At 47.0% G+C, this 22,979-nt stretch overlaps 1 protein-coding gene across 3 annotated transcripts in view; it reads left to right on the top strand.

Annotated features, from left to right (window-relative positions):
* Positions 1-22,979, top strand: part of Ak5 (adenylate kinase 5) — a 170,408-nt gene that overhangs the window by 128,998 nt on the left and 18,431 nt on the right. For all 3 annotated transcript variants that reach the window (XM_087897463.1, XM_085677535.2, XM_048453554.3), the window contains 2 exons: positions 3,346-3,388; positions 6,531-6,575. In XM_087897463.1, coding sequence (XP_087753589.1) covers positions 3,346-3,388; positions 6,531-6,575 — 88 coding nt within the window. The remainder of the gene's footprint in view (positions 1-3,345; positions 3,389-6,530; positions 6,576-22,979) is intronic.

Consider the following 22,979-nt stretch of genomic DNA (forward strand, 5'->3'; position numbering starts at 1 on the left):
ATTTCGTTTTTGTCAGTACTAGGGCCTGAACCCATCCTGTTGAATATGCAAGAAAAGAACTCTACCATAGATCTATATCCCCAATCCAAATAAACACTATTTTGCAATGTCTGAAGTCTAAACTCAGGACTATATGCATGCCAAGAGAGTACCGTACCACTGAGCTACAATCCTGGCACTTACTGTTGTTCGTTTGTTTGTTTGATTGGTTGGTTAGTTGGTTGATTGGTTGATTGGTTGGTTGGTTGGTTGGTTGGTTGGTTGGTTGGAACTCTGACTGGATGTCTGACTGGCTCTCTGGCTACCTAACTATCTGTCTGGTTGACTGGTTAGTTGGTTGGTTAGTTGACTGACTGGCTAGTTGGTTGGTTAGTTGACTGATTTTGCTTTAAATTGAATGTTGGCTTCACAAATTCTAGGCAAAAGGTTGATTTTACTTTATGGGGCTGAGAATAAAACCCAGAGCCTTGGGTGTCCTAAGAAAGCACTCTGCCACTAATCCTGTAGTTTTATTTACAGAGGATTTACCCTGGAAGTGTGAGATATACTGACAATCACAGGAGAACTGTACCCTCAATCAGACATTTTCTTCATCTGGGTTTTTATGTCTATGCATGACATTACTAAGAACAAATGACAGTTCCTTCTGTGCCCTAGAAACCTATTCACTACCAGTGGGCTATAGAAATAAAATGGGGTTCAGTCAAAGCCTCCAGCAAGCAGAACACAGAGCTGTGAGTGAATAAGAGCGATGGATAAAAGCAGGTGAAACTCCAGAAGCCAGCTAGAGAGGAGGACGGCCATTTTTCAGTGTGGTCCCTTGTTTTAGGAATTCAGATTAGCTTTGATCAAACTCCCAAGACATGCTACCATAAGCAGGAAAGACGAGACACAGCTCAGCCCGTCAGTGTATAATTGTATAGTCTAATGATGTGGAAGAGCGAGAGTATGAACTCAGTTTCCTCTTGGTATCACCTAGATGTATCCAGCAACTGTCTGACCAGTGGAGAGCAGATTCTGATCAGCAGGCATTCTCCACCCAGTGTTAGTGACCCTCTTACTGTGTGTGCATTTCAGCCAAGCTTATTCATTGCTCCAGAAGTGTACAGTGGGCTGGCTTCCCTCCAAGCTGCACCTGAGACAGAGATTCTTAGGCAGAGGTGTGAATGGTTTTGCTCTCAGGATGGTGCAGGGGTAAAAGCTCAGCAGAATGGTGGTCCTGCTCCATCCATGCTTTCTTGATCGTGGAGGGAGCTCCAGAGTTCCACCTGTACCAGCTCACAGGCGCAGAGTGCCGGCAGTCCAGGGGACAGACAGTGGAAGACCACCAGCACCTGCCGTGGTGGCTCTACTGAGGGACTAAAGCTTTGGAGCTGCTCACGATGGTGAAAGGCACGGGTCTCATTCTACTGCTGACGTCACCAGGGGCCTGGTGGCCTAGCCAGAGGCTGCTCAGTTTCTTCATCTTCGGATTGGAGAGGGGGAGGGGATGGCAGGAATGGGTGGACTCATGGCCATCCCCCCCTCACTGTGAACGTGGCAGTTTCAGTAAGGAAACTATAGAATGTGAGTGTCCGTGAGGAGTTCTGAGGTTCTTTCCCTTTGCAGGGAGGATTAAGTAGTGTGAACGTGTCCCTGAATGACCACTCCGCTTAGCATCCTGTGTCACTGCGGTAGCTCCAGAGACAAGGGCAAATCCGAGAAGACAAGCGGTGTAGATGCCCCGAGGCTCAGACTCTAGCCAAGTGGCAAGGCTTTGTCCCTAGACAAAGTGCTTTCCCTGCACGTTGCCTTGGGGGTCCATGTAACCAGGTGACGTCATGGAACTGACTCTGACATCCAAGAGAATTAAAGGCAAAAGTCTAGGGGAACTGCCGTGGATGCTGTCCTTGTACAACACCGTAACCTCTCCAGAGACCAGCTTGGCAAAAGAAAAAAAAATCTATCAAAATTGTAAATATATTTAATCTATGAACATAGATTTGCAATCCTAGAACTTGCCCCCAAAGGAATATTTGTGTGAAGTGGTATTTATATGGATTTATTCACTAAGCCACCTTCCCTAAAACAGTCACAGTGAGAACAGCTCTGCTCATCAATAAAGAGAAGGTTAAAAATTAATTATGTTCCCAATCTCACAATAGAATACTGTGCAGCCAAGAATACTATGCTGAGAACATCCTGTTTTGACAGAAATTCCTCCAGAATACACTGCAAAAATAGAAGGGCAGTGCACGCTGACACACGCATGCACACACACACACACACACACACACACACACACACATATTTAAATTCTTGGATATCTGGAAGTCACTTTTTCATGTACCTGGATAAAAACATCTAAATGTGGTTTCTAAAATTGTCTCTGCTGTTATGATAAAATGCCCTGACTAACATCAACTTCGGAATTGAAAGGGTTTCTGAAGGGAAACATCCAGCCCTGGCTGCTCTTCCCGAGGTCCTGAGTTCAATTCCCAGGAACCACATGGTAGCTCACAATTATCTGAAATGAGGTCTGATGCCCTCTTCTGGCCTGGAGGTGTACATGCAGGAGGAACATGGTATGCATAATAAATGAATAAATTTTTTTTAAAGACTCTTTCCCGAGATGATTCTAGGCTGTGTCAAGCTGACAGTTAGAACAATGTGGTAACCTATGTGTAAGGAAGTAGGAAAACAAGATGGGAACGAGGTGGATGGTGATGGGAGTTCTCAGCAACTGACTCTTTATAAACCTGTCCCCCCAAATACGCCATGCTGCTCTAGAAGGAAAACAGTGACCTCGCCAAAGAGAAATGGGAGTTTTACAGATAAACAGGAGGGAAAAGAACGATCACTTGATCTTTCCTCATTTTATCCATAAGAACTAACAAACTGTAACTGTGGTCAGGGACAATGAGGCTCACATCAAAGATGCTTACTGCTTGGCCCTTGGCTGAAAAATTTGCCAACATCGACCTTAAATTAGGGGGTGTTCATAACACAGCTGTGACCTTGCCTATCCGTTAGCTTCTAACACTGAAGAATTTTGTCTTCTTGAAGCTAGCTCTTCTGTCCGTACATAATTTATGCACCAAAAAAATGAGACTGAATTCTGTACTGGTTGCCAACAGATCATGAATTCTGAGAGCAGACAGCCCAGGCTAACCCTTCAATTTTGTCTCTTACCCTGCATGGCATTACAACAATGTAATGCCTGAAATTCTGTTACTGGTCTTTACAAGTGTTTGGACATTCTTCCTTTAATGGAGTTGTTTCAAATGTCCAGCATTTATCATTAACAAGGAGCTTAAACGTGTCTATTAATGTTCCCATCTAATGCTATGATTATTTTCAAAACAGGGCGATGATGAACTAAATGTGTTTGGAGAGGACACCGCGGGAGGTAAGTTTCCTTCCCTAATCAGAAAACATAGCTTCAAATATGTCTTTGTTTAATACCAGCTAAGATTAAAAACAACAGAGCGTTTTCCCCTGACCAATTAACATGAGTTATCCTGGGAATCTATGGCTTGCCGACTTCTTGGTCCACACAAGGAACCGAAAGGAATCATTACTTAGAGATGCATTGCCTGGCTGCCCAGAGAACATGACTCTCAAGGAGCACAATGAGAAGTGGATGCTCTGGTCAAGATGTTTGGGACACACTCTCTGTCCCATCCCCACTGGGTGTTACAGAGTAGCAAGGTCACATAGTAGAGAGTAGTGTTCTTCAGCTCAATATTCGCCACACGTAATTGAAACATAAAATCTTCACAGTGGCAGTAACAGCCAATGGGGCTTATCGAGGTGCAATTTTTGCTAATTGAGTTGGAAACAGAATTCCTTTTCCATAATAGCAGTTTCTGCGCTACAGTGTCCCATTGGGAGCCAGCCCAACCCGCATCCTGAAGTAGTACCACTTGGTCATTTTTATCATGTTAAAAGTTTCTCAAAGGACAGGGAGTGCTTGTCTAACAAGCTCGTAGCTGGGTTCAGTCTCCAGGCTTTCATAACCTAATGTGATGGTCACACCTGTAACCCTAGTACTTAACAGGTGGAGACAGAGGAATTCAAGTTCAAGATTCTCCTCAGCTACATAGTAAGTTTGAGACTAGCCTGGGATGTGTGAGACAATATCTCAAAAACAGTCACTTAAAAACGAAAATAGCCACTCCATGCTAGCTATATGTGGAACTGAAACGAGATCCATTGCTGTGAATTTAATAGTGTTTATAAAAGATGAGCTTCATATTTGCCTAGGTTAACACATTCTGTCCTATCTACTTGAAAGAATGTCACCACAGTTTGTAGAAATCGATTTATGGTATTGGCTGTAACTCACACAAGTGATTTGGCTTTTTAAATTAACCCAGCTCTAACCCCCATTGATCCATGAAGGGCTAGAGAAAGTGTTATTCGATGAGAATAGAAACAGCAGTTGTGTGAAAACAAGTCGCCAGTGATTGTGGCAGTCATCAGGGAAGGCCCAGAATCGAGCTATGATAGAGCCGTCACCTGGCCCCGCCCCCAGCCAACTCTGTCTCTGCTGCACGCAGGATGGACCGCTACTGCACGAAGTTTCCTTTATCCCTGGTTATAGCATCAGCGCACTCACTGCAGAAGCATTTTAAGGTAGAATGCTAGAACCACCTAAAACTCTAAGACCAATGGCATTTGTGCCTAACATTCTCACATGCCTTGCTTGAGTACGTTGTCTTCCTCCTATTTTTACCCCGTTGAAAATCTACGTGTGTGTATAAATATCACCACATTTTTAACATATTGTTATATAAGCATGCTCTCGAGTCACTGAAAACTATTATACAACTTAGTAATTACTATGTTGTATGAATACATGATTTTCAGCTAAAAAGTAATTTTTAAGCTGAAATAGGGTATAGCCACATCAGCTCTCCTGAAAACAAAGAACATAACCACAATAAATGTGGCCACCTTCCTAAACTGCAAATACATTCAAAGATGCGCAGGGAAGCTGGGATGCTGTCGAACACGTTAGGGATGCTCCATATCTGACTTCATGAAAAATTCCCGACACCAACTGGGCCACGGCAGAGACCTGTAATCCCAGCTGTTCAGGAGGCCAAGTCAGAATACCCAAAGTTCAGGGCCAGCCTGGGCTACAAGGTGAATTCAAGGCTGACCTGCATCACTTAGTAAAACCCCACCGCATATTAAAATGTTAAAAAAAAAAAAACAACTGAAGGGCTGGGATAGGCTGGAGACTGACTCTGCTGTCCTAGCTGTTTTTCCAGAGAACCTGGGTTCAGCTCCCAGCGTCCACGTGGAAGCTAACAGCCATCAATAACTCCGGTTTCAGGAGATCTGACAGCCTTTTCTGGCTTCTGTGGGCACCATGCACACGTGTGGTGCACAAGCATAGAAACAGGAAAATATATAAAGTAAATAATAATAATAATAATAATAGATTTTAAGGGCTGGGGATATAGCTCAGCAGTTGACTCCTTACCTAGCGTATGTGAAACCTTCAGTTCCACACCCTAGTAAAAATGCATAATCACAGTCTCTCTCCCTGTCCCCCAGGACTCCACACCCCTCCCCTGTGTAGGTCAAGCCTGTTGTTTGTGGGAGCAGCAATGCGGCACCTACCTACAAGCCCTGAAGTGCCCATTCCAACCCTCGGCAGTGCGAGGTCATCAGGGTCACACTGACTCGGGATGTTCTCCTGCTTTTCCTTAGCTCGAATCCTTTCTCCCAGCAGTGGTCCCCAGAGTCAGAGCTTGGTTCACTGCCATGATTATCGCTCTGTGCTCTTGGCTCCATTAACTTGTTTGGTTCTGCTCTACACGCTGACTCATGATGAATAAAGATTGATATTTTAAAGGACACTTTACATCACAACTTGAAACAGAAAGTGGCCTTGTCTACGATAGCCATAACTATTTTTGTCTTTAGACATCTTGTATATAAATTTCTCCTTTTCTAAACAGGATGGTTGCAAATGTGAAATACCGGATCAGGGTGGGATGAATCTAGAAGGAGTAGGGGAGTGGGGATGGATACAATCATGTGCTCTGTGTGCACATACAAAACCCTTAAAAAATAGAAGTACTACATCTTAAAGTAAAGAACAAACCGAGATGTTTAAAAAAAACTAAATATAAAGTTTAAGATTGGCTTTATATCCAGGCACACCTGTAATCTCAGCACTCAGGGAGCTGAGGCAAAAGAAGGGGGTATTTGAAGTTCAGCTGAGTTTGAGGCCAACTTGGGACACACAGGGAGACCCTGTCTCAAAAACAAACAAGTCCTCACACCAAAAAGAAACAGACAAAAAGTTGGCTTTCCATGTGAGTCACACTATTGGATGGTATCAGTTTTACACTTCAAATTAAAGCTCTGTATGAAATAAAAATCCTGGGTGGGGGGAAAGCCTCCACACTCACTATCCCCTGGTTGTCATAGCTTGTTTATTCCTGTGGGCTCAGCTCTGTACAACATGGGTAGGACCAGGACGTCAGTGCGGTATTTCTTGTCGATAATTTAAATTGTTCTTCTTTTTAAAGGCTTAATGGAGGATTTGAGGAAATGTAAAATTATCTTCCTGATGGGTGAGTAATAGCTCTCAACTTTGCTGATACAGTTGCTAATAATATTGTAATAGCAGAAAAATTATATTCATCTCTCATTCTGTCCTGCTTTGAATTCATGTTCTTCTTTTGACCAAAATAATACCCCTGAGGTTTCCAGATGGTTGCATGCATAAATATGCAATTTAAACTTTTTTTTTTGCGTTGTCGCTTTTCAGCCCCCCAGCGCTCAGCTCTGTAGCAGTGGAGTGAATTACAAGGCCAAGGGGCTGCTGCGTGCTAAAGTCCAACACTCGCTTTTGCTGTTTGACTACCAACCCTCTATTAAAACTAAATGCATGGTGACCACATATGGAAACATTCCTCCCTTGCCACACACTATATTCTGCACAGTTCACAGTAAAAAAAAAATAGTCTAGTTTGGGGCTGGGTAGATAGCCCAAGGCTAGAGCACTTGCCCAGTATGTGTGAAGCCTTGGATTTGATCCCCAATATCGTGTGTGCGCGCTCACACACACATACACACATACATACACACACACACACACACACACACACACACACTCACACACACCAAAAACCTCATTTCTTCAATGTCCTAGTAGAGCGATACTTTCTAGCTACTTGTTGGATAAAATGCGTAAGATTGACAGCTTCTGTGCACCTGCCAAGCTCCAGGTCAGCGCAGATAACCCTCAAGCCATGTCATAGCTGGGTGACCCAGCCATATTCCATCTCTGTTATACAGACTAGAAAGCCGACACTCAGGAGAGTTATGGGATTTGGCCAAGATCATGCGGTAAAGATTAACTTTGCTTGTGGACAGGAAGGAACCAGTTATGCAAAAGTTTAAAAGGTTGGGAAGGAGATGGAGGTGTGGCTTAGTGACAAGAGCTCTTGACAATGACGTTCAGGGTCTTGGGTTCAATCCCAGCCCTCTCCAACACATGTCAAAACATGTCAGGTAGACAGAATGCTTCCCAAAAGGTACACTTTCCTGTTTGTTATCCGTGTGTGTGTGTGTGTGTGTGTGTGTGTGTGCGTGTGTGTGTATTTAGTATTATATATGATTTATATCATTATATATAACATATACATATATTAGCAAGTACTCACTCCTTGTCCATTTTCCATAAAAGTATCTTTCTATACTTTCAAATAGTGAAAGTTTCCCTACCTCTTCAGAAATGGGAAAACAATGGTGTTATTCCCAGGGAAATACAATCAGATCAACTGTGTGCTGACCTTCGGGCACCTATGGGGTAAATCTCTCTCATTTGGGGAGAGCTGGAAAGTCACTTGGTTACCTGGTGGCAGTCCAGAGACAGGGTCTGGGACTACATCTCCTAGTGCCAGGCTCTCACCCTCATCACAAAGCTACCAGAGTTGTCATCTGAGCTCCTGGCCTCTCACACATGAACTATTTAAGGGGGACTGTGGTTGGGATGGAGTAAGATACCCCATCGTAAGGAAGAGCGTAATTAACTGATCGCATCCCCTGAGAAGTGTGACTAAAGAGTTAAAAAGAAGGAAAAGAGAGTAATCTGGTCAAGTGGGTGATGAGGCCAGGCCAGCTTCCCTGAGGAGGCCATGCTGATGTAGAACTAGGAACTGGTGAAGGGCCTCATGGGAGGTAGCAGAAGGGAAACTCTAGCTGAGAACAGCATGTGCCCATGAGAATTCGTGAGAATGACTGAATTCAGTCTTGCTGGGGCTCCTTTGTTGGCCACTGGTGGTCCTTAGCTCAGTTTCCATTCTTGTTTTGTATTTTTCTTAGGAAGTAAAAGTATATTTCTTAGCCTTTACTGGATATCTTAATTCCAATGGAAAATTGATCCTGCGTATGGCTTACTAAAACTTTAACAAGCTGTGTCCTAGGCATGAGACCTTCCTTGTACCGTAATATATTCTAGTCTCTGCTCATATTTTATATTAGAAGCCAAATCGGGGAAAGGAGAAAGCCTTTAAAGTTGATATCTAGATGCTTGGAGTAGGAATCCTTCATTATCATGTTGTTTTAATAATGTGATCCCCAAAAGCTTGTAACCATAACACAGCCTGGCTTCTGGCTGTCATTACCATCTCTGGCAATATTATTTCCAGTTTCCCCACTCTGGCTCAGAGCTTATACCTTGGAAATGCAATGTTGCCTCTGTGTGTGGCATAACTGAAGACCTTGGTTCACCTGCTGCAAAACCCTGTGCCCTTTGGCGACTCAAAGAACACAGCGTGGAACCATAGACAACGAGACTGAACACGACACCCTCCGGGTCCACAGAGCCCTCAGACCCTCTTTCTCTGAACACAAGAATTTTCTTGGATCTGACCAATATCTCCTGTTTTTCTATTTATTGATCAGCCACTGCTCTGGTTGGGAAAATAAAACAATTTACTGTTTAGACAGAAGGGACAAAGCCACTGTGATATAGGGAATTGGATTCTCTTTTTCTAAGGTATCTATTAAAATGGGGCCTAGGTTCCGAATGCCCCCGTGACAAACAGCAGAATGGCTATATTATCACGGGTCTGTTTGAAGTCATGAATTCCCTGAGAACATGAAGGCACAGCGAGAACCGTTTGGGTAAATTTTAATAAGAGCCACAAGATGTCAATGGTACAAACGTGGTTCTGTCTACAGAAGGTTAGTAGGCAGGAGGTCTGGCTCAGTGGGTAGAATGCTTGCCTAGAGCATGCGAGGCCCTGGTTCAACCCCCAACACTGAAGGTAGATAGAGAAGACCAAGAGGTCAAGATTGTAGGACAGAGGGGCTGCTTGTTTGTCCCAGCCGCCTGGCTAGTTTAGCCCCTAATACAGTTTAGAAACTGTATTAATTAAATCAGTGCTTGGCCCATTAGCTCTAACTTCTTATTGGCTAATTCTTACATACTAATTTAACCCATCTCCATTAATCTGTGTATCACCACAAGGTCGTGGCTTACCAGCAAAGTTTCAGTACCTCTGTCTCCGGTGGTGGATCCATGGCGTGTGTCTCTCTCTCCACCTTCCTTTTCCCAGCATTCAGTTCAGTTTTCCCTGCCTAAGTTCAGTTTCTTTATTTATTAATCAATAAAAGCAACACATAGACAGACGGCCCTCCCACAGCACAAGGTCATCTTTGACTAGAAAAGGGCTGTGTGGACAGCCTAAACTACAGGAAACCCTGTCTCAAGAGAAAGAAGACTCCTGAATTGTGCGGGGTTACAACCAGTCAGAGTGGCCGTAGAACTGCAGATCGGCCACACCTAGGAGGACGTGTTCATGTTTACGCTTGAAACAGAGCTAATATTCCAAACACTCTTCCTGTGTTCAAGTACCGTGGGCCCCTGAAGAATGGACAGCCCCTGACACTGTCCTCATCACACCAGGCTAGCTGGCCCCAGTGTCCTTCCTGCTACACCCCCAGGTCGCTCTTTGACTCCAGCTCTGTCTGCACCCCTTGTCTCCTGAGCTGGCCTCCTTGTCAGTCTGTTTCTCTGTCACCCAAGGTGGGCTTAACTTCCTGCTCCTTGGAAGAAATCTTGGCTAATCACCAGCTTTGCTCCTTGGAGCTCCTTATCCCTGGCGTACGAACCACTCATTTGGGGGGGCCTATAACTAGTGAAAAATAGATTTGTTGGAATAATGAATTCTTCAGGAAGTAGTGTGGTCTGTTTCCATAACAACCGACACAGCAATCAGGATTCCTGGACTGGAACTGGCAGGCACGTGGCTGGGGCTGGGGCTGGGGCTGGGGCTGTGTCTTGAGGGAGAGCCTCTGTGATGTCCCTTCCTTGCTGTTGCACAACCTCTCACTGAGAGCACTGACTTCCCCTAGGGCTTAGGCTGAGGCCTAGGGAGAATCCGGCCCCCTCAGGCCTTGAGACCTGAGCTGCTGTGCAGCAGGTAGGAATGCTCTCCACCATTCCAGTGGGAGGAACATTCAGGCACCGTGTTCCCTCCCCACCAAGGATAAGCTTAGCTGACTTCTGTATGGATATCACCGTTCTGTTCCTGAGGAGAGCAGTCCGGTGTCTGTTTGTAGAGAAATACCTTTCCTAAGGACACAGACGCTGTCCCCGCAGGTCAAGCAAGCAGCCCACAGGACTCTGTGGAGACTCCACAGGCTTTGGATTGTCCCATACCCGACTCAGGAAGCTTTGCTCACGCACGATGGGCCCAGCCACTGCTGAGTATGGAAGCATTTGGCAAATGTGCTTCAAAGAGCGTTTCTGTGGCCCACCATGGCATGGCTACCACTTTAATAGCCTATTCTATTACTCTTCTTCCTCCTTCCCTCCTTCCCTCCTTCCCTTAAATAGTGTCTTGCTATTGCCCCATCTCTTTTGGCTCCATTTTCCCTTCTCCACTTTTCACTTCTGTCTGTGCCCAAAGCATCCCGTAATCTGAGTTCACATTGACTGGCCCGAAGCCTTCATAGGCATGCTCTTAGTGTTTGGAAAACACATCTGGCTAATCGCGTGAGAGACGACGCTAATGGCATAATGACGGGGCCATCACTCGGTGCTGCAGCTTCCAGAGTGGCGGGACACAGATGGCCTTGTTTACGTTGGCATGGATGCTGTGGGGGACTGTGTCGAAGTATTGTGATGGCAATCTTGACGGCCAACTTAATTGGGTTAATAAATACCTCTAGCTACATCCGGGAGGGGTCTCCAAAGAGAATTGCTAGACCGTGAGATCTCTGACCTAATCGACGAATTACTGATCCATTGGTGGAGTCATAAGATAGCGTTATTGGGGGAGAGAGACAGAGTAGGAGGAGGGACTTTGGAGGAAGGAGTTCCCGGGGACCTGCTCTGGGGGTAGGTCATGTCCTACTGCTTCCTGTTCCCTGTTTGCTGCTTCTTGGCTGCCCTACGGAGAGCTCTTCAGCCCTAGCATGCTCTTGCAGCCGTGACGGAGCCACCCCTCAGAACCATGAGCTCAGCCCGTCTTCCGTCGTTCAAGCTGCTTTCCACGGGTCTTTTGTCATAGCAATGGTGGAGCCCAGCTAGCGTCATCTTTGAGAGATATTCAGATAAGATTCTGTGTTATCATGTGCCTTTTTAGCCACTGCGCAGAGTCTTATTTCTTTTCCTAGAGAACTGAGAGTTTTTCCTAGAATTCAATATTTTGTGATTGCTTTGACTTCCTTGTAACCCCATTGTCTTTGCGTTGTTCCCTGTTATGAAAGAACTCCGAATTACCTTCCAGGAGTATCTGCTTGGGGGTTGGCACGAACATGTCGGTTTCATCAGCTCATGGATTTATTCACATCTGATAGAAAACAGTTCAAAGCTTTTCAGTTCCCCCTCATGGTGAGAGAACGCAGCTTCCGCTTAGCGCCCGACACAGGCAGGCGCTAGAGAGAGCCCTCCAGAGTCGCTTTATGGAATGCTTGTGCCCAGACCAAGGACAGGATACCATTTCCAGCCTTCATCTCCCAGGAAGGCAGAAAGATAAACGATGAATTAGAAAATAGAATATGTTTGGGTGGGGTGGGAGGCTTGAAACTCTCTCATGTTGTCAAGAAAAACTAACAGTTGTTTCCCTCAGAGTGACAGGCTCTATTCACTTTTAAAAACATGTTTGCGAGATACTGGAGCCTGACAAGTCATAGCTGGCTCCTCCGAAAGTAAACAGATCTACAGCCACACTGCCCTGAGTCCTCTCATCTTACCTGATCTCGGAAGCCACGTGGGTCTGGGCCTGGGTAGCACCTTGAAAGGAGGCGTCAGGAATGGCATTCAGTTAAAAAGGCAGCTAGTTCAGCACACATGCCCTTCCTCCAGGAAGCGGTTATTCCTCTGCGGGCCCAACGGCTTTATGAGCACGTCCTACTTAGTAAAATAAACAGGGCAAGGCGGTGCCAGTCCTTAGACCCAGCACTCAGGAGGTGGAGACAGGGGAATTCTCAGTTTGTGGCGAGCCTGCTCTACATCAAATTTCAGGCCAGCCAGGGCTGCATAGTGAAAATCTATCTCAAAAGAATTAATAATACATACTTGCATACTTAAGGATAATTATTTTTTAATTATTATTTTTTTTCTTCACTGAAGTGTCGTTAACGACATTAATTCAAGAACGCTGTGGTCAAAAACATGGACCAGTGAGATGGCTCACTGCTAAAGGGGATTACTTGCCACCAAGCTTGAGGACTTGACTTTGATCCCTGGAGCCTACATGGTAGAAGAGAGAACTCACTCTTACAAGTTGTCCTCTGACCCTCACAGGCATGTTGTGGCATGCATGCATACATTCTAAATAAATGAATGTAGGGAAAATTAAAGAAGCCTAGAACGGCTAGTTTAGCTGGCTTCTGATACTTTAATTCAGTCATTCCACTCCTTGCCTCTGCCGTCCATGGAGAGCAAACAACGCCTTAGAATTAAAATGCAAGTAAGGGCCCCAGTGTCTGTGGGGCAGACTCAGAACCAGCAGCTGCAGGGAAGTGAGGGTGGAGAAGGTGCATGGGACCAAAAGAGAGCCTTTGGGTTTAGGCATCTCGGAGGGGAGGGTCCTCTGATGTTTGGCGGCATTGACTGACTGGAAAACCGTCGCAGAGGGTTGAAGGGGAGGGGAGAGACAGGGAGGGAAGCAGAGAAAAATGTAGAGTTCAATAAAACCAACTTTTAAAAAAGGAAAAAAAACTAAGAAAACACAGTCGCGGAGAAAACGTCAGAGGACAGAGGACTTGGAGTTCACACACACACCACACAGCCCTGTGTCCGCCAGGGTGGTGCCAGGTTTTCACCACAGACACACAGGTTTGCCGTAAGAAATACATCCAAGAAAGGAGGTTTGTCGTGACACCAAACATGAGCCGCCATTTAAAAGCCACCTTTAATGAACGGCTTCACGCTTTTATGGCTTAAATTGGGTCACGTGACCTGGCTGGACCGTTTGCTAGTAAACTCCATTGACTTTCACTCTGACAAGTCAGCGATTGTTCAGTTCCGCCAAAACTGAGCACTGTCATAGAGAGACATGCCACATCTCATTAAGGGGGGACATTTACGTGCAAAGTCAAGGAAGGTTCAAAAGTCAGTGTGTGAACTCCAAGTCTCCCTGACTCCAGCAGGGAGGGCCAGAGGGTCCTACAAGTGGGGGATCCTACAGCACCTAGCAGTAGCAGGCAGGGCCCCTGTGGCTCTCAGCACTGTGTTCTCTGTTACAGAGTTTTAAAGAGCACCTGCTTCAAATGCTGTTAGAAACATAACACGACCTATTCCAAACGAAGCAGACATTTATTAGCTGACACAGAAAGCCAAAAGCATGATGAAATGGAGACTTCTTCTGGGCGGCATGCAGGGACTCTCAGGCATGCCTCTGAACCCCCAGTCTTACTGCCTTCCCCCCAGCCCGACAGAGAACACCAGCAGTTCCTCCCATCAGCTGTGAGAGGAATGGCCGAGCATTTAATAAGGCGCTGAGGACTTTATTAACTGTCATAGCAGTTGCTCCTTCACCACGGAGCCATTACCTCGGCGTTATTACACTGTAAATAAGGAGAGAAAGAGCTGCGCAGCCCCCAGGCGCCCCTGGGAGATCATGGCAGACCGCTGCTTGCTCATCTGGTCTAGGAGCTCCCAGTCAGGCCCGTCCCCAGAATCACCTGGGGAATGTATTCTGATGATTATCTTTTTTAATCATGAGGAATTTCAGGCTTCCGAAAGAGCTGGAAGCATCTTTACAATAATCTCGGATGTGCCTGTCGGCTCCATTCTACTGGTCACATCTAGCGAGATACTGCTTCCCACGGGTCTGCGCTTCTGTCTACCCCTCCATGTTTCTTTAACTCTTAGACATTTCAGAGTCACTTGTCAGCGCCTGCCCCCTTTTCCTAGGGAGTCTTCTAAAAGTTTGGGTGTCCAGGAGGCACCAGCTGCAGGCATTTAGAGGTTTCCTTCCTGGTGGGGAATTTTTTTTTCCCCTAACACTAAGTTTCTTGGTTGTTCCCTGGGAAACCATGCTGACGGGACCCCCTTATGAGATGATTCTGATGGTTCTGTAGCAAAGAGAAGAGTTGGGCAGCCAAACATGAAGCTCGAGAAATGGGTTAAGGCCACAGCCTTAACAGTAATGGCTGTGCCTGCCTAGCATGCTGTGGTGAGATCGCATGACAACAGAGCTTCTCACATCATGGCCAGGTCATGAAAGAGAAAACAAATGAACCAGCAGCCCAGTCACCTTCAGGGCTCAGCCCTGGAAACCTAAGCCTCCCACTGTGCCAAGCTGAGCACCAAAGCCTTTCCCACATACATGGGCCTTTAGAGAATATTCCAGGCCTAACTGTAGCAGGTCAGGATTAAAAAGCCTTCCATAGGCTGGGATATTGTGGAGGATCCCTTCATGGAATCCAGTCCCAGTTCACAGTCAGGGAAGCCAGGCCATGGAGGCAGCATGGTTGTTAACATGTCACGGGGGCCAGGGACTTTCTCGTTTACTTTCCTTGTGTAATGGTATCAACAACTGTTAATTAGAGCCAGTATGTAGGAGCCCTGTGGTCTCAGAGAGGGGACAAATCAGTTCTCTTCCAACCACTCAGCAAATCTAAACCAAGGCCTAGAACCAGGCCCATTGACCCCAGCACCATACACAGGGCTGCCTGGCCTAGAGAATCACTGTTCCTGATACAACAGTTGCCAAGTACCTCCTAGACACCAGGCCATAATAATAAGGAAGTATTTCTGCTGTTCTCAGGGTTCTGGTCCCTCTTTTTTTTAAAGATTTATTTATTGGTTATATACAGCTTGTTTTCCTGCACACCAGAAGAGGGCATCAGATCTCATTACAGATGGTTGTGAGCCACCATGTGGTTGCCGGGAATTGAACTCAGGACCCCTGGAAAGGCAGTCAGTGCTCTTAACCTCTGAGCCATCTCTCCAGCCCTGGTTCTAGTTCCTCTTAAAGTTCTTCTATGACCCACAGCTGGACTTGTGCCCTGGCGTATGTCAACAGCTCCTCCAAACCTGCCAAAGGCTCCCAGCACTAACAGAAATGTTGACTAGTATAGAGATGTGGGTTTCTTACTCACTCCGGGCCCCAGAACATTGGCTCCCAGCAATTGCACACTGAAGCTCGGCCTGCCAAAGCCCTCCCGTTAGCTACAGGAGGCTTCAAGTGGCTTGTGGGTCCCAGCTGGCTCCGTCGTTCCTAGGCAGTCAGCTTACAGTTAAGAGGCATTATAGCTTTTCTCTGAAAGGACTCATTCAGTCACAAAAACATGAGCTCAGGGTTGAGACCATTTTCATGTAGAAAGGAGGATTTCAAGGTCAGGAGTGGGTGGGTTTTTGAAGAAAAGCAGCAACAAACAGAGATTACTCTGAAATAGTACAGATTGATTTGCAAAACATACTTAATACTCTCAAAACTGCAGTCGCAAAGACTGTTCATCTTTAAAGATGTGGAAAATAGTGCCACAATTTGTAAGTTGTGTCTAGACATTGTAAAAGTGTGCAGTGTTAGCACTGAGACCAGTGCGTGTGCGCGTGTGCACACATGCACACGTGTGTCATCAGAAGACAACCTTGGACATTAGTTCCCAGGTGCCTTCTACCTTTTGATTGAGCCAGTCCCTCATTGAGCTGGGACTTTGGCAAGTAGGCTAAGCTAACAGGTCCACAAGCTCCCAGGGATTCTGCCGTCTCTGCCTCCCATATCAACATAATGGAGAACTCTGGGAAATGCTTAAGTACAACCCTGAACAACTCATGTCAGCAGAAGGGGAACAGAGTTGCCAAGGGGTGTTATAGTGGTGATGACGCTGGATCACATGACCCAATGGATTGTTTTCTGACTCTGTCGAAGAATACTGACCAACTGGGAGTGGATAGAAACAGAGTGACCAAGTGGCTGGCCATAATGAGCGGGCAGTGCGTGTCATGGCCGGCATCACCGTTTAAAACAGGCAAAGCATTCATTACCAGTTAGGATCTGGTGTACAGCTGGCTGGGACAGTCGAGCCCCGAGAAAGCAGATCAACTTGGTGGGGTCATAGTGAGAACAACCAAGCTGGAAAGCGGGGTGGGGGGGCATGACACACCATTAGAGAGAAGTTTAGAGCCAAGTGGTGGATCCTTAGGATCAGCCAGAGGTACACATACATGGCAGAAATTGGATTGTGGGAAATTTTCTGGCCTAGGGTAGGAATACAGTCCTGGGATACTTGGCTAATGGCCGTTGGAACCCAGCAAACCTTGCTCTCTGTGTTGCTTCTGAGAAAAGCAGTGCTTTGAGCTTTCTAGATCCGATATATGTCATCAAACATTAAACACACATGCAGAACTGCATACATACCGACAGAGCTTACATACTTAAACACGGTCAGGCATTTCTAAGTGGTGAAACGCCCAAATTTGTTTCTGACATTGGACTGTGTTTGATTCAGGCTTCCATGTGCTCAATGATATAGCTAGGGCAGAGCTGAGGATGGGGTTTTGTTGGTATTGGCCAGGGAGCAAGTCCCATGTTCTTGCCTGAGAGAAAAGATGAGGAACATTTGTTGTGAGATTGTAGACAATAGATAGATTTCAAAGACTTTTTCAAAAGTAGAATGGAAGCTTGGCAGCTAGTCAAGTACTGGAACCGTGAGGGACAAGTCACAGAGGGGGACAGAGCTGATTATGTCTCCCCAGGTAGAAACCAAAGGTCAGGAAAATCAAAGGGCCAGTCCATGGCCGCAAGAATGCAGAAGGGCAGAGTCAGGCCTTAAAGGAGACCTAGGCGCTGGCAGAACACACCAGACACCAAGTTCTCAGCACAAGGGACAAGCAGGGGAGGAGGGACAGGCCAGGGAGAAGGGACTGCCTCTGGATCAGGCAAAGGCAGCAGCAGGTGTCGGCAGGAGAAGTTTCTGAGGGGAAGTTTGTGTTAGGATGAGGTGGGGTAAGTCTTGGGCCTGTTAGTCAGTGTAGCCAAATAATGAATTTGGATAGCTGGGTTTTGGAGTTTCAGTCGGGCATAAGGAAGTGGCCAGCTAAGGGGAAACCTCAGGGACTAACTTTGGAGTGTGATCTAACGGTTTAGCGATGGAGTTCGAAGCGGAGAGAGCAAGGCATGCTGCATTTGCCACGCTCGGGCCCGTCTAGCCCATTAGGCTCCCTGGCAGATCTCTCCCCCCGGGCCCTTCACAATGCATCCCACTCTTCCCTGTGACATTGTCTGAGAACCTTTAGCTTTCCACACCACCCACAGGGCAGCAGATTCCACACTGTGGTAGATTCTTCCTTAACACATCCTTGTGTTGGGGTGGCCATGAATTACTAACCCCTGCTTCCGACTTGGTGCTTCTGGGCCCAGGTCACAGCTTGGCGCCCAGCTGATACTCCTCACTAGGAAGACAGCTCCGAGATGGTTGGCACCAGGGTCTATCAGCCTCACACGACAGAAGCCCTCCCTTCAGTGTCCTCCAGGTGGAGCGGTGTGAGCCGGTTACAGCCAAGAGTTAACAGTAAGCAACACAGTGTCAACAGAGCACACTGTGCCTGGGGCTGTGTTCACCTGGTACAGGGCTTCCTCGGAGCTTCCAAGGAGCTGTGGTCAATTCCTTGGCACCAAATAGACTGGATATTGGGGTGGATACTTGTAATCACACCACTTGAAAGGTGGAGGCTGGAGGACCAGACGTTCAGAATCATCCTTGGCTACATCACGTTCAAGGCCAGCCTGGACTGCATGAGGTCCTCATGTTCAAAGTCTAAAATATCCACCCCGTGTCAGCTACACATGTAACTGTAATGTATAAAACTATGAATCTGATACTCCTCATAAAAGATGAACTTCATTATATCTCTGGACTAGATGGCCTAATGCCTTCTGTCATTACCATGTTTTGTGGAAATGTGTTTCTAGTATTGACTGTGAGCTCACACTGATACGTGGTTTGGCTTTTTAAATAACCCCATTGATCCATGAGGTGGTAGATAAAGCATCAGGTGGTGCGAACAGAAACAGCAGTGTGTGCCCAGCTCAGCACCATGACTGTGGAAACAGTCAGCCCTAAGTCACCCACGTGAGGGCACGTGTTCCTCCAGCTGCTTGTCATTCATCTTCATCTGCCGCCATTTCCAGGGCTGGATCCGCAAATGCTATCCCTGCCAGCTTTGCCGACTCCTCCCACCCTTCCCAAAGCCAGGCAACGGCAACAGTCGCCTGGGATCCAGTCCTTGGAGGCTGAGGACCCAGGAGCTGCATTTAAGGCAAGGTCATGAAAACTGATCCAGGGCTAGCCCGAAGAACACCAGGTCCGGGAGAACAGCGCTCACTCGGCTGGCTTCTGGAGAGCCACAGACAGAGTGGAAAACCAGGCTCAGGGCGTTGCTCTGTTTCACCAGTGCAACCTCAGTTACCATGAAGAATTCAACAGCCCAATCCTTTAAAATCCCATTTGAGATTGAAAGTAAGGATTTTCTGCTCTTTTTACCTTCAAATTGGGATCTCATCTAGACTCTAAGTCATACCATGTGGGGCTGCATAAGGGTCTACTGAGGGGCAAGAGCCCACAGTAACCATGGGCTCCACATCAGTGAAGGGGCGTTAACTGGGGCAGCCCCTTGTCTTTATCAGTCACCCAGCCATCAGAGAGCACAGGCCCTTCGCCCTGAGATGGGATTCTTCAAAAGAATTCTGTCCCATGTATCAAATTACCCTAGAGGGACATCAAACCCCCCTTTATTTAAAAGTGTTATGTTAGAACTTTGATATTAGAGACAGGATGAAAAGCCATGCAGCCGCTAGCAGATTTTGTGCTTTTTACAGTGAGAAAATCAGATTGTTCCCCAGTTTGCATCCAGGGGAAGAATCATGCCATTGTACAGGTTACTTAAAATTCCACACTGCCTGCGCCATTCGGCCCAAAAATGCTAAGAATCCGCAGCTGTTGCTCCCACAGCAGGCTTCTAACTGGGGCAGCGAGCGTCCCTGCACACAGCTGTTGTTAATTCGAGATGGAGCCTTTTAATTGCCTTTGTGTCAAGATTTATTAAACAACATTTCAGAGGGGCAAACCTGTAATAGTCATATTAGTAGAAGGCTAGAAGGAGGAAATAACTGGAACACGGTGTCTTTGTCAGAAAATATCTTCCCCCACATGGCCAGCCACCAGCCATCCCAGGAAAAGAGTTTCCAGGTAAGCACACGCCACGAAAATCCTGCGGCCTCCCAGAGCTCAGCTGAGAACTCCCCTGAGTCATTTACCTGGAAGCACTTCTCCCTCTGCGTGTCATCTCTTGTCCCCCACACTCTCCCTTCCTGTTACAGCTGGAAGCAAGAGTCCCTGCTTGGGGCAGCTCTGGCGTTAGTGGACAGCTACTCCTGGGGTGGTCTGTCTCGTTTCTGCTGCCTTCTGTAATTGCTGGTTTCCTAGTATGTTTGGGCCCTCTGTGCGGTACCGTGGAGGTGTCTGAACCTCCCGCACTTGGCTTCCAGCAACTATCTGGATGACAGAACGCATGTATCCTTCCTGGCTTGTCTGCCACAGCAAGGAAGGGAGCTTGAGAGGCCCTTCCGCTAAAGTGGGTCAGGCGCTGGCATCCCTTGGTAGCAAGTTCCACTGCCCAAGAGAGCCGGGATTCAGGCTAGAATCTCAGTTGTGTTTTGCATGTTTATTTCAATTATTCCCTTTTCAGGAAGCTGCAATTAGGAGACATGAATGAGCACCAGTTATTCACACACACATCAAATAAATAAAGTAAAGATAGTTTAATTTTTCTCTAAAAGCTAGGGAATAGAAAGAGGAAAGCCTAGTGTCTGAAGCTGAATCAGGAAGAGTGAATGCTTCGTGGTCCTCTAGAAGGGACTAGTTTAAAAAGATTTGTAAAGACACAGAAGAGCTCTAAGTGAAGCATGAAGGGTGTGTCGAGTGTGAGGTGAAGATGGCCGGGTGTCTGCTACACACGGGACCAGAGTCATCCCCCCATACACACACACACACACACACACACACGGTTCCATCTGCAGACCGCCTTTGACTTGCAGTGGAGCCATCCTGACGGACCCAACAGTGTCCTTGAAAGCCAGCAAACCATTCAGAGCCCCACATTCTCTTCTGGTCACCTTCAGTGTGGAACAGCCCTGCTGGGTTTCTTTGACATATCAGAAGGTTACTTTTAATTTTTTATCAGTTTTTTAAGGGGTGAGAAAGGAACAGGTGGAAAAGGGAGAATGGGACAAGATGCCGAAAGACCAGAGTGTCACTGCCCCAACCTTTGCGCTTTGCTCCGCGGGACATGGGACAACATTGGCCACTCAGGAGCAGGAGGATGCTGTGCTTTCGGGTAGACTCTCATGGCAGCAGCTCCGTACACTCCAGAGCCTCACCCACCCTGTGAGCAGGGACTGAATGAAGGCTGTACTCTTCCTAGGCTAAGAGCATCAGGAGACAAAATGTGGCCCCAGTGTAGGGGAGACAGGCACACCTCTGCCAAGCAGAGCTCCAGCTTCAAACTCTAGGTTAGAGCCTACTACACATGCAAGGGAGTTAGACCTCTCTCTGCCTCTATTTTCCCACCTGTATAATGGACATTATCACAATGCCTGCCTCTTCTGCTATTCTAAATTGATGCATAGAAAGGTTGAGTAGTGTCTGGGACCATGGGCATTTATTAAAAGTTAGCTATTATTTTTAGATGTAAAATATTCCAACTTGGCAACTAGCTAAACTTGGGGAAGGGCAAGGAAAGCGTCAAATGCAATATTCAAGTCAATAGGGAAGATACTCAGAATTTTACTTATTTATTTATTTATTGGTTTTTTGAGACAGGGTTTCTCTGTAGCCTTAGAACCTGTCCTAGAATTAGCTCTTGTAGACCAGGTTGGCCTCGAACCCACAGAGCTCCGCCTGCCTCTGCCTCCCAAGTGCTGGGATTAAAAGTGTGCTCCACTAGGGCTAGGCCAGATACTCAGAATTATTTATTAACAGCTAGAAAAATAGAAAACATTCATTGAGGGAGAACCTAAAAAGTGACCAAGAAACCCGGGGGGGGGGGGGGCTGTTTCACATTGACGGTGACCAGAAGAGAAATGTGGGGCTCTGGTCGTTGGATTTCAAGGACCCTGCTGGGTCCATCTGCGTGCTTGCCTGCAAGTCAAAGGCGGCCTGCGGATGGAACCGTGTCGGGGCGGGAACTCTGGTCCCGTGTGTAGCAGGGACGCTGGAGAGCTCTAGAGGGATGAGACACCCGCACCATCCTCACACTTGGCGCGTTCTTTAGTCTTCTCTCACGGCTCTTCATAGGATTACAAATATTTGAGACTGTAAGCCACAAGCAGTATCTTTCAAAATGAATGGCCGGGGTTTCTTAAGAATTCACTAAGTGTAGGATATTGTCCCTGGAGGTCCGTGCTGCAGGGGAGGTGTGGATGCCCTGTCTCCAGGCCATGGAGCAGGCTGAGTTCCTCCCACGCAGCACCTACCCCTGCTCACAGCTGCTGTGATGCCCCAGCACCCTCCACTCCACAGAAAGCTACCTGTTTTCAGGACTGACCCATGCTCCACACTGTGTGTGTGTGTGGCCGTGGGTCCCAGCACAATGCTGGATGTCATAAGGCTCCTGTACATGTCTGGTGAAGGAAGTACTACAGCTTACCCCCACGGTGACAACAGCAAAATCACAGGACAAAAGCTGTAGATACTTATGGCCAGCCATGCCACTCTTGGGCATCCATTCTGAAGTGTACAGGCGAGCGGACCGAATGACCCCCATGTCAGATGGGCTTCTGCACTGTCTGTAGACTGTTACAGACAGGGCATGAAGCCCGCCCAGAAGCCCACCCGCAGAGTGGGTGATGGGCTGAGGGCCAGGAATGTGCTTACCTGGATAGCACAAGGACCTGAGTCCAATCTCCAGAATAGAAAAAGCCAGGGGTGGGGCCAGAGAGATGGCTCAATGGTTAAGAGCACTAGATGTTCTTCCAAGGTCCCAGGTTCAAGTCTCAACCCCAGCTACCCATAACTCCAGATTCAGGGACTATGACACTGTCTTCTGGACCCATAGGTACCAGGCATGCACATAATACACAGATACACATGTAGACATAATACCTATACACATGAAATAAAAATAAATAAATCTTAAAAGTCTGGAGGGCTGACGAGAAAGTTCAGCAGATGAAGGTGCCTGCCATGAAGCTTCAGTCCCCAGAACCCTCCTGGTAGGAGAGAGCTGACTCCAAAAGCTGTGCTTTGACCTCCATGTGTGCACCATTGCACATGTAAGCACACAAAATAAATGATTCCTAATGGGAGAAAAGACAGATGTCATGTGCTCTGAGTTCTAGCACTGGGGAGGGAAGCAGGGCAATCCCTGCAGCTTATGGTGCAGCCAACCTAGTTGACTTGGCGAGTTCTAGACCAGTGAATCTCTGGATCAATGAGAGCCTGTCTAAAATGCAAGGCAGACGCATTCCTGAACATGAACCCGGGGTTGTCCTCTGACCTCTGGAAGC

This window comes from Myodes glareolus, chromosome 17 (genome assembly GCF_982192425.1).
Source record: "Myodes glareolus chromosome 17, mMyoGla1.1, whole genome shotgun sequence".
Classification (NCBI taxonomy): Eukaryota; Metazoa; Chordata; class Mammalia; order Rodentia; family Cricetidae; genus Myodes; species Myodes glareolus.